The 12,414-nt window shown below is 42.3% G+C and overlaps 1 protein-coding gene across 1 annotated transcript; it reads right to left on the bottom strand.

The window, feature by feature from the left end:
- Positions 1-3,134: 3,134 nt before the first annotated feature.
- On the bottom strand, positions 3,135-10,464 carry btbd3b (BTB (POZ) domain containing 3b). The gene is made up of 4 exons (XM_035171698.1): positions 9,454-10,464; positions 8,185-8,275; positions 6,144-6,262; positions 3,135-5,518 (listed from the first exon to the last, which is right to left on the bottom strand). Exons 1-4 carry the CDS (start codon positions 9,762-9,764, stop codon positions 4,486-4,488), a joined length of 1,554 nt encoding a protein of 517 aa, XP_035027589.1. The 5' UTR covers positions 9,765-10,464; the 3' UTR covers positions 3,135-4,485.
- Between the last annotated feature and the right edge of the window lie 1,950 nt (positions 10,465-12,414).

Here is a 12,414-nt window from a genome sequence, read left to right as displayed (position 1 = left end):
CCTGTTGAAACGATTCAGTTCTGCCTGGTAGCAATGAATAAATAAATAGATAAATGAGACGCACAATCCCGGGCTCGATTCCCCGCAGTGCATCCCAGCCGTGCATGTGACTGGAGGCAGAAGCTTTGAGACAGGAGATTATTTTGAAATAATATCCTTTACATCTCGCAGGTCTTTTTTAGCGGCGCAGGTTTAAAAAAATGGTGGATGACAGGGAAGGGAGGGCCGCTGTAATCAGTCAAACTCGTGTCTTCTCTCTGTCTCCACCTGCACCTTGGATTTGATCCCTGTGACCTTTTTGCAATTCTCACATGTGATTAATGGCTGACTCTGGCTGTCCGCTAATCACCTGTGTGATAATTATCAAGGGAATGGCCGTGTCGTCTGAATTCTAGTCAGGCCAGGCTTGCCACTTAACTCTGCTCCCCCCATCCTACCCTTTCCCATTCTCCTCTCACCCCCTGCCTTCTTCCTGCCGCACTGGCTGCCAGTGGGCTCAGGTTAGTGCCATAAGAGTGGTGGGGGGGCTCCGATATACCTTTTTTCATCTGACTGGATTACAGCAATTCATTTTAACCTTGAGCAGCCCGAGCCAGATGCTCTCGTAACGGTTAATGGGCTGGGTTTACACCTAGAACGCCCCAGTACAGTATGAAACATAACCTGTACTTTTATCGCCGCTGCACAGTATGCGGATACATGTAAACCTTTAGAGGAAACATATGGTTTAAGGGGAAGTAAGGGGAAAGGGCCTGGAGATTTCCTGTGAGATTTGTTGAATTAAAAAACATGTTTTTAAATTATTTTCTTTGATGAATTCTTTAAACCCACAGCTGTGTTTCCCTCCTCTTTTCTTCGGCCATTATTAATTCATTGACATTTTTGCTCAGATGGAAATTATCGGGATGTTGAGGAGTGGATCTGGGATTGCCTGCAGTGATCAGACTGATGGCTAATATGGTTAAAAACAGAACGTGGTTCCTCTCACCATTTCATTTTCCCCCCTGTTGTTGGAGCTGTGCTGGTGGAGTTTGGTGAATTTGTATTCCCTTTAATTCAACCCTGCACCCCACAAAGCAGTCAGTGATGTGAGTGTAAAGTATGTAAACCACAGGGTAAGGAAACCGCACCATCCCTCTAAGATACCATAACCTCTTGGCTCTGCTCACAGACTCATCTGCACTTGGAGCGATCAATCTCAGAGGACATTAGGAATGATGATCAGTGGTAATCCACAGTCCTCCCTCAAGTCTGACTGAATCTTTTCATCCTTAATTCTTATTGAACAGTAATTAAATCCTCAATGAGACTTTCCTGTGCAATATTTTCCCGGTCTGAGTCAGTATCCGCCATGTCCATTTCCCCCCTATTCCCTCCTCATGTTTATTCCAAGGTTTCTATACTGTACAAAGAATCCATTTACATTTAAGATTAATTGTGAATATAACAGCTGTAATACTGTAAACAGTTGAATTATAAGCTAGTTTGAGTGGTAAAATGAAACAGGAAAATGATATTATTATATTATTAATTCATTATACAAAATCTTTTGTTTCCTTATTTTGACAAAGTAATTCTAATTAGTTACCTAATCATGCATTTTAGCCCTGTAGGATTCAGTTGCATTCCATCACCGCAATTAAAAATTGGTTTCCCTCAATAATTGTCATCTCTCACTAAGTATATAGCCTCATCACATATTTAGTCAATGATAGATTGATATCTTAGAGTGTTTTGGAAGAATAATACTGCTTTGTGATGAATGGTTATACATATGATGAATGAAATCTAAGTATTATATCAACAGTATTTTTTGGAAGGGGGTTGTACAGCTCACTGCCAGAGCAGAGCTGCTCCCACCTCGGCTCTGGCAGTGAGCTTCTGGCGGCACCCCTCCTCTCTGAACTCACCGTGACCAAAACCAAAACAATGTCAGGTCAGGTAGACGTGTGTAGGAATTGTTCTGAGGGAACAAATTGAGGGAAAGTGTCTTGTCCTTTTACATTTCACAGTATCTGAGCTCTACCTGAATTGTAATTTTTCCCGCTATAGATCAGTTACATTTGCAAAATGAAAACATGTGTCTGTGTCTGTGTCTGTGGAAAACAGGCCTGACTCTAACTCCTGGCATATTCTAGTCCCTTGCTGCCTCCAGTGCAATTAATGATCTTGCTTACAACATTAGCGCCACAATCATGAAAAATCGTGCTCTAGCACCAAGTCCCCCAACATACTGAGTTCAATTCATCAAGGGGCTTCATGCTCATTGGCAATGTCAAACTTGGTTTCAGCCTTATTGAGTGCCTCTGTAATCAAGTACCTGCCATAAACTCTCAAGAGTGATCATGTTTTTGAACATACAGTTCATGAAGAGATATGAGATTCAGTTAATGACTCGTCCTGCTCACGAGTTTTGCAGCACATCAGCCGCTGAGATAAGGTAAAACTTAAAAAAATCGATGAAGTTGCTTTTTTAATTTATTGTTTTGTCCGTTTTTTGGGCAAGTGTGTCTGTGACTGGAATTTTTAACTGTGGCTGCAACACAAGTGCACAACTTGTAAGTGGTGTCTGTGAGACAAAGATATGAAATTCTCTTTTTTTCCCGTCTTTTTCTTATCAGCAGTCAGACAGCCAGTCAAACAACCAGTGTGGTATTTTGGGAATTCACCACTTAATTTTTTTTTTTTTTAGACATTTGGGATCCTAATATCGTTCTTTCTCTGTCTCCTGAAACTGGATGGTCATGTCTAGGAGCCGGTCTTTATGAATGCAGTCTGTAAAAACTCAAGGTTGTTTCAACAATTCGATTGTTTGCTAAGCTTGTTTATCATAGAAGGGATTGCACATCGAGAAGCCGTTCTTTGAAGCTGTAGCCTATAAAAATTCTTATTAGGGAGCGCGGGGGGGGGGTGTGTGTTCGGGTTGTATAGTTCAGGGGGATGCAAATAGAGTTAGTTTTTGAGAGACAAAACTCATGTTGTAGAAGTTGCATCGAGACAGCAATCATCAATCAACAGGCAGGTCTCCTTGGCATTGTAAATCACTGCAGTGCTGAAGGGCATCATCTGTCCCCATCATCTAATTTCACTGTATGTAGCACTGTGCTTTACAGATGGTGCACACAACCAATATGTACCACTTGTATTGTTTTTTTTTATTTGCATCATCAACAATCATACACATTCGTTGGTCTCCCAGCACTGTAGCACGTAAACACGGGACATGAACACTCAGTTTGCCCATCTATTGTCGTCGGCCAACATTGAATCAAAAATGAATTCGAAAATAACAAAGGAAATCAAAACTGATCCAATTACGAAACCAACATCAGTGCAATTCTGTAGCATGTGCAGTACGCTCCTGCAAATACTGACACGGTATGATCACATTGGGAGGGAGTGCTCAGCAGTTCAGAGTGCACAGGGTTTTTTAAAGCAGAGTCAGGAATGTTCATTAGATAAAAAGCATCTAACATTAAATCAATCCTTGATCTTTTGGCTGTAAACAAAACCGGGGCGCAATGTCAATTAGTAGCACACGTCAGATGAAACGGCACTGATCTGCCCATGCCGTAAGTACTGCAGTGCAGACAGACGCCGGAAAACCAAAGGAATCTTTCGCTCCACCTCATCGTGGTGAATGGTCACTTTGAGTTCATTCTATAGCCATTAACATAATAAAACTGAGCTAAATGATACCTCACTGGAGTGGACTGAGATGAGTGTAGTGCAGAGCGACATGCTACAGAGACATACTGTAGGGGTTGTGTGTCTCATTATATATAGTGCTCCCTATTCTAAGACCCCTCAAGCCCTCTCTAAGTGTCCTGTTACTAGATTCAAAGTATCAAAAAGCTGCAGATTCAATTGAAACCACTCAAATACAGATGTCTAATGGGTATTGCACACTACAACAGGACAAACAGTGTTTCTGACTGTAATCATGGCCTTGAAATGTTGCTTTGAGTATCATACAGCCATTTTTGACTTCTATTGTTTTATACTGATGGACCAGACTGAGTCATGACAGGAAATGCTCATTGAAGATTATAGAATGTGAAGTATTGCTGCTCTATATGTGCATTCTATGCAAGCATAGACATAATAAACATACTGTAGCATATTCATCATATAAGATATCTTTGTGGCCAGCGTTGGCCTCAATTGTGGCATCATATACATTTCAGAATTTACATATGTTCATATGTACATGCACGTCTAGTGCAAGATATTTTTTTCATCATTTAGAACTTTTGTTCATCCGGCAATCCCACATCTTGAAAAAGACCTGGTCTTACTCAAGTGGTCCGTTTACAAAATCCCAAACCAAACAAAGACCCTTTCACACTTCTCAAATCAGTTTTAGTTTTTTTTAAGCACAGTAGTGACCAAAAATAAATAACAGAAAGTGACGCTTCACAAAGTGATCGTTTTCAATTTTCCATAAGTGCATTGAAAATCAGTCATACATGTGCACAGGTCTGGTCAAGCATAGAAGATGAGCTCAGGAATCTGTCCCCCCTGCACCCCTGTGCCGTTAGTACTGTCAGAGGAGCACTGGAACTGAAATGTCACTTTCCCACACTGCACCTCTGTCATCCCCTCCTGTCCAAAGTAGCTCAGCTCGTTTCCATCCAGAACCACACTGGCAGTGTAGAATGTGTCGGGTTCAATCTGGACTGGATACTCAAACCACACCGGGAAGGTGTTGCTGGAGCCGTCGGAGAAGTACTTGCTGAGGTTTTGTCCCAACAGTACTCCTTGACGTTTCAACTCGATTTTGGCACTGTACTCTGCTGAGCCACAGCTAGATCCGTAAAGTCCAAACCCAGCAATGAAAACTCTTTTATCCACTGCAAACTGTATACTGTCACAGCGGCCCCGATATCGCCACTGATTGCTTCTATAGGCACAGGACTGGAATCTGTGGCAGCGCTGGGGTGTCAGGCCCATCCTGGGCTCGCTTGCAAACTGCATCTCGGGTTTCTTGGCTGCAGTGTACCACAAGAAGATGTCGTTAGTCTCATTAAGCGTCAACACGCCCGACTGGGCTGCTCCATTGGCGAAATCATCCAAAGCCATTGTAGGTATACGTATCAGGAACATGGCCTTGCCCAGAACCTTGCGCTTGTTGTCTGTTGAAGAAGTGAGTTCCTGTCTCTGGCACTCAGCTTCGGCCCAGCTGAGCGCCGCCTCGAATACCACTATCTCTTTAGCGTTTAGCGTCTCTCGCTGTAGGATGCTCTCCAGGGTCTGGGCGTCGATGTCACAGAAGCCCTCCGAGCGTAACGCCAGCTCTGCCTGGGCATCAATCACCTCCCAGCAGCGCTGTGTCAGCTCCGGCTCCTCGAACAGGCAGCTCTGGGAGAGTAACACGCATGCATTCTTGGCACTCAGGCTGGTCTCCAGGAAGTTGACGCAGGCACGTGCCAGGTGAGGGACAATGTACTTCTTGGCAGCATAAAGAGTGGCCAACACTGTGTCGGCGCTCAGGTCAATCTCATCACAGTAAATGTACCTGTTGACATAAAATTTTTACTTTCTTAGTTTTATTGACAGCAGTTTAAACGCCAAAGAGCAAGAAGCAAAAACATATCATATGCAGAGCGATATAGTGTGAGCATGTTGGCTGACATTTCTTATAATAATATCGATATGAAATAACTGTAATAACTGACCAAATTACAGGATTTGGTCACAACCAAGTTGAAGACAATTTGTTGTTATAAAAAGTGAAATCACTGCAAATCAGAGCAGCCAACAGAATGGTGTAGCACCTACTGTAGCTTGTCTGCAAGGACGCAGAGAAACACTACTTAAAAAAGAGATGGCGAACAGCAAGGAGGAGGTGGAGAACAATATGGACAAATTCAGTGTGAAAAGTTAAATGTATAATGAAATGAAAATAGACAAAAATAGATTCTATCTCTGAGTAACAGGAATAAACTACATGACAAGGTCGGTAAGGACTTATCCAAGACATGTTAGGGATAGATTTAGACCGGTTTTATCAAAGTTTGTTTTTTCACTAACATGGAATTTTAAGAGCATTAATGTAAAAAAAAAAAAACTGCTTTTGAAGAAAGCACTGTAACATCACAAGAACGGGGCCAGCCAAAGAGCTAAGACAGACGAATCCTTACTTAAGCATTGCCAGAAATGCTGCTGGTTCCACATCTGGAATAAGGATTTCATCCGTGTTTTCAGCCAATTCACCATAAAACATGGCATGGAACACTGAGCTGCCCACAGCCAAAACATACTGTTGGAAGAAGAAGAGAAAACAAACTGACGGAGGGAAAAGAGGAAAAACAAAAGGTGCCAATATCGCATGGAAACCATAAGAAATTTGGGACATTTCAACAAAAGCATTTGTAGTTTGAAGTAGGTAGTAAATCCAAATAGTTCACATGTAGCTCTGTCTCTTAACATAAAAACACTAATATCTTCATGAATATTGAACAACCCTTCAATTCTAATCACTTGAGAGATTGACCCTGTTAAGTCTCTCACATAATGAGCAGTGCTCTGTCAGTTACTATTTCGCCCGAGGAGCAGGAGGAGGCGGATTTCTAATGAAAAAATATTGCCTCTGATAAAAGAAAAGGGGGGAAAAAAAACTGGATATCTTAATAACACAACCGAAACCGGGTCCAACAAAAGTTCAATTTACAGAAATTAATGACTAATCTGAATTCATGATGAAATCAGATGCAACATAAGGACCCTAATTATTTCAGTATTAAGCCCTGTATACAAGACTGTGATTCCTGTAATTGTACTCATTTGGTGTTTTAGGTCTTTGTGCGCATGTCTAGTTTATATGGTTGTGTGTGTGTGTGTGTGTGCCTACGAGTGTGCATGTGCATGTGTAGGTGGGTGTGTGGGTGGTAAATATTTTCTCAAAAAGGCACACAGAGTTTCTCTTGTGTGATTGCATTGCAGTGAATCCATTCTAAAGCTTTCTAGTCTGAAAACAATGCAGTTGTTGTTGTTACTCACTGAAATTCATGTTTCTTTTCTTTTCTTAATGACAGTTCCTCTTTTATTTGGGATTAAGAGACTAGTATATAGATGAAACATATTTGAGTAAGATTAGTCCCACCTCTTGACCCATTGCGTTTTACAGCTATACACATATACATATATATACAGTATATCGCTGGTTTTAGCTGCTGGCTGCATCCTCCTTTTTGGAAGGATATACTGCAACTTTGTTATCTGACTTCCTGCCAAGTGGACACAAGAAAGATTGCTGCGCCGGATGCCATTATATCCCATTGGCATAATGTCTCAGCATAAAGTGCAGTCGAGTCATCCAGAATGACCTTCCATAACGGCATTCTATAAATGCACTGCAGCTTCCAATCACAGACAATAAATTTGGATCCCATATAAAGAACAAAAAGACGATGAGCTATACAGTGCAGATTTTGGAATGGATGTCCAAGCCCAATTCAAGGCTCCCAAATCATCCATCGGGTTTAATGTGAATGTCAGGATCATATTCAATTAGAGAAGACATCACATCACAACAATAAACCGTGATCAATCATTAATGTGATCATCTTGAAAGAGTTATGAGGTCAGAGGATGGACTAGACAAAGAGACAAAGGAGTGTATAAGAGGGTATCAACCTGTGAGTATGGGCCCAATCATGATAACCAAAGATTTTAATAGTGGAATTCACTGTACATTAATTTCAAAATTCACAATCTAATCAAGTAAATGAGTACCACAGTATTTCAAGAGTGTGAAATGCAGCGCTAAGGCAACCCTGCTCTATACCTTATTAATGTGAATGGGTTCTGTCGGATGTGTTTAAAAGTTGAGTAATTGCGGTGTGGTTTTTAAAACGCTGAGCTAAAGCCCAGACAAAGGCGATCCATTCTGTGAGCTGACTGCTGAAGAGGATATCCCTTCCTCCTTCGCTCACTCTGTGCCTCTATCTTTCAGCCTCATTTACATAAATAATTGAGGACTGTCTCGAAAAAAGACACATGGTGCGGAAGTGAGAGCGGAGCACAAAGGATTTCAGTTTCATTACTGCCGGCAGTGAGTTAGATTCTTTTAAATTTTTTTGCTGATATGATATGAGCAGGGTGTAGTAGGGTGGTTGCTGTTAATGAACATGCATTTCCTCCCTGCTACACCGTGATTTTACAGGTGGATGGAAATCTTACTCTGTGTCCCGGCAGCCGCTGGGTTCTTCCAGGCTGACCCACCACAAAGTGAACATCTGCCATCAGCTCATTGTTGAACATTACTGAGTTTCTACAAAGGGATAAACAGAGAAAAACCCATTATTGTGTACATTTACTTCAGAGGAGAAAAAGACAACAGGCAGAAAGCATATCTTGAAGATAGTGTGGTGGGATTAAAGCAGGATCAAAGCCCATAAAACACATTTTATGTTGTTTGTGTAAAAACATACATATTCTTTTTCCTGCTTTTCTGACGACAAGAGTTTCATGATTGTTTCAAAGTGTCCTAAAGACCAAAGACTTTTTATTGGCTCATAAATCTCCCACAGAGCGCGCAGCCAAATCATTTTTCAACCTTATCTTTTATATCTCCATAAAGACAGACAAACGAGACAATGAACTGAACGGAAAATCCCCGCCGCGAAAGAATGGGACCAACAATAAAGCTGCGTTCATATATTATTGAATGGTGGAACATGTCACAGGGTGGGTAAACAGCCCCATGATGTTCTGGAGAGACAACAAAGCCAGGTCGGCGAGCACACATTTTACTCTGGACAGCTGGGGTCTTTTACTGATAGGCCAAGGTAAATATTTTGCTTTTAGCACAGAGCAGCCTCCGCCTGTTGTGCACATCCAACACACCCGGTGCCTGTCCGCCCTCTGTTATGTCAGAGCAGCAACGTCTGCAGGAGCGGGAGAGGGTGTAAACAGAGATACCCCCGGCAGATTGAGGGCAGGGCAGAGGGAACACCCACCCATACTCTCCCACACACACACACACATACTCTCCCACAGACACACACACCCATACTCTCCCACAGACACACACACCCATACTCTCCCCCACACACCCATACTCTCCCACAGACACACACACACTCATACTCTCCCACAAACACACACACCCATACTCTCCCACACACACCCATACTCTCCCACAAACACACACACCCATCCTCTCCCACAGACACACACACCCATACTCTCCCACAAACACACACATTCACACAACATCTCACACAGACTCAGTACACGTGAGTAATTATCTTAACTAAGTGTTTAGTGGTACATTTTCTGGATTTAATGGATGTTCTGATCAGAAAATTGGCAATTAAAATATGCTTGAACTTTTCAGATTACAATTTCAAAATCATCTCCACTGAATTAACTCTTGATGATAAAAAACAATTCAGATCCACAGTAATTATTTTGTAGTGCCTGCAGAATGATGTTTGTTGTACCTACCTCTCTCTTATAGTGGAGTAGAGTCCCTGCCAGTTACAGTTCTGTATGGTGTTGTTGTTGTTGAGGTTCTGCTGCTGGTAGTGTTGCACCGTGGTGGTGGATGCCGGCTTTTTGGTGGGAAAAATGTCTGCTGCCATCTTCTTCTTCTTCTTGCTCCTCAGAGTGATTATCTCATAACAGACAGGAGGCAGCTTGGAGCTGCCGCTGGCATTCCCTTTCTTGGAGCTTTTACTTGACTTGCTTTTCACTGACTCGGGAAGCATTAAGAAGAAAGTCAGACATTTCATGTTCCTTCCCTTGGCATCGACCATGAGTGTGTTCAACTGCCGAGCAGTGGGAGTTCATGCAGAGAAGACATTCACCGGCAGCAGGCAGGTGCGAGGGAGGACCGACGGGGGACTTGGGAAGAGGACGGCAGAGAGTTGAGCTGAACTTGGCAGAGCAGTAGATCAGAGATCCTGTGCGAGGTTTCACCTTTCGGGGAACTAACTCTCTTGTTTTCTTCCGTCTTCTGAAGGGACAGGCTCAGACTGGTGATCCGAAGGCACTTTTCCTGAGTGAAGTTTGATCTGCTGATGGAGAAGCTCTCAGGGTTCCCATCCCTGCTTGTCCAGAGTGATGCGATCAGCTCTCTTCAAATCCTGTGTTCTTCTCCTTCGCTCTCTCTCTCTCTCTCTTTCACTCACTGCTCTGCTGAGGGTTGGCCTGACAGCCCCAGATTTAGTGCAGCTGCAGTGGTCCTCACTCGGGCAGCGCGTGTTTACTCAATTCCTTTCCTGTGCCACTTTTGTTCTTGCTGTTCCTCTCTCAGTCTTGCTTCACGTGTGGATCTACCCTTCTCTCTCTGGCACTTGTTCTTTTTTCCCCCCTCCCTCTCCTCCATTGAGCACAGACATCTCCAGGATGCTGTAGCCGTGGATGCTGTGCCGCTCCGCTCAGCTGCTCGTTCTGCTGACTACAGAGGTTGAATGGGAGAGTGCAGAGACGATACAGAACCCCCGTCCCCCTCCTCCACCCGTCAGCCAAAGCACAGTACACGGCTCTCTCTCTGAAGCTCAGCCAATGGCAGCACGCAGCATTCGTGATTGGCTAATGCAGCCTAGTGCAGCACATACTTGAATATGCAATAGTCAACGTCTCTATTAAAGTGACAGCCATGCTCCAAAGGAATGATATATTAATCCACAGTTTTACTACCTCTGTTTGCTTTACCTGAAACCACAGCATTCACTTTGCACCACAGCAAACATAGACTCTGAGCTTTAAATCAAAAGGGCAATGCAAAGTCGCATTGCTCTTTTTAAGGGCAGAATTTGCTTAATTCATGCATCTGCTGACGGTCATATTTCGTTTTTTAATGAGCTTTGCACAAATGTATACCCACAGTTGAATTTGCAATTCATTGCTCTTTTCCGTTCTGATTGGACTTCTGACCTCGGGACTGTTTTGCGTTTCAAGGAACCTTTTGGAAGCAAGATCTACAGCGAAAGCATGAATGTCAAACACATAATACACCAGCTGTTCTTATACTACTACAAATCGACAATGTAGCTTTTTGCAATGAGCTGATAATCCTGTATCTTCAAATATTTCCGGATTGAATTAACATACATATTTTTGCATTTCAAATTAGTGAAACTGCTTTAGAATAACAGAGATGTTTTCCCAGAGCCTCGCTTTTTGAAAAACCAACGGCTTTCACTCCCAACCAAGAATATATGCTTGTACAAGCTTTCTTGTTAAGTCATCTCTTCAGGAGAGTACACGGGGCTATAAATGTAATGCACTCTTTGCACAATGTATAATGCATACGGTTCCTTTGCTCCCCTTGTCTAGTTGGGCCTGTGCACAGTGGGTATTCTATTTAAAGCGCTGGGATGATTTAGCTTTTTGCTAGTAGTTTCAAATGATATGAAATGCTGTCAGATGCAACGGTAGTTTTCGTTCTCTTATTTTATGGTGTTTTGTTGGTGTTTTCATTACTATTGCTGGAGTATACCTTGTATTAGTAACAGTATTTTCTTAGGTAGCACTATTGTTACTTTAAAAAGTAATAGCAATAATTAATTTGCGTATAACATCATATTATATTTTGATAAGTGAAAAGATTTTAAGACAAAAACAGCTGAATGAATTAAATAAATATAGCCAAAAAAGTCTTTCATTGAACCACTGCCACAATATGGATTTTCCCATAAACCTGAATTAACTGTCTTAGTGTTTGCTGCACTGAGGAGCACTGGACCACTAAGCCCCCACATACAGTGTGTGCCGTAGAACAGAGAAATTTGCTATGGTAACATGGAGGCAACATTACAGGGCACCATACTCTCAAATTGCAGGCCACTAGAGATGTTACCTTGGTAACCACATCCACAAGCAGCAGCGGGATAGAAATCTAGTGTATGGACATAAAAAAACGATGATACAAGTACAAGAGAAGTCCTAATGCTGCTCCACATTTTTTAACAATTAATTATGAGGAAATTTAATTTGCATTTACGCTGTGAATATTTTGTTATTTCAAAGCCATCCAGTGCGTTTACCAAGCACTCGACTGAAGCTGCTGTGTTAAAAAAACAACAACATTGACAACTGGTGACAGAGCACACATGTTAAACCAACAATTGTCTGATTTATCTGCCATCCTGGTCCAGCAGCCCATATGATAAATAGGATGTCGTTCTATATTAGCCCGAATGCCTTCCTGCTTTCTTTAATTACAGTCTCTCTCCATTTATCAGCAGAAAATGTAATGTGTTATTCACACAATCAGAGGTAGGAGTGAGAGCAGGGGGGTAATGATGGTGTTGTCACAGCGTCAACATCACCTTTGTCTCACACTTTGTCATTGCGTGGTCACACATTTCCACAGAAAAGGAAAACATTAGCATGACTGTAGTAGCACAGCAATCAGCGTTACGGTCGACAAACTCTGCTACTCCTCAATTAATCTTTCAT

Source organism: Hippoglossus stenolepis, chromosome 12, assembly GCF_022539355.2.
Source record: "Hippoglossus stenolepis isolate QCI-W04-F060 chromosome 12, HSTE1.2, whole genome shotgun sequence".
Lineage (NCBI taxonomy): Eukaryota > Metazoa > Chordata > Actinopteri > Pleuronectiformes > Pleuronectidae > Hippoglossus > Hippoglossus stenolepis.
The sequence above is the reverse complement of the archived record's forward strand: the minus strand, read 5'-3'. Positions and strand labels throughout refer to the sequence as shown.

What these genes read in the sequence shown, in the direction of transcription:
- btbd3b (XM_035171698.1), bottom strand. Translation starts at nt 9,764, where the DNA reads ATGGTCGATGCCAAGGGAAGGAACATGAAATGTCTGACTTTCTTCTTA. An exon ending in TACTCCACTATAAGAGAGAG is followed by an intron (nt 8,276 to 9,453) that starts GTAGGTACAACA and finishes ATCCCTTTGTAG; the next exon opens with AAACTCAGTAATGTTCAACA. An exon ending in GCATTTCTGGCAATGCTTAA is followed by an intron (nt 5,519 to 6,143) that starts GTAAGGATTCGT and finishes TTATGTCAACAG; the next exon opens with GTACATTTACTGTGATGAGA.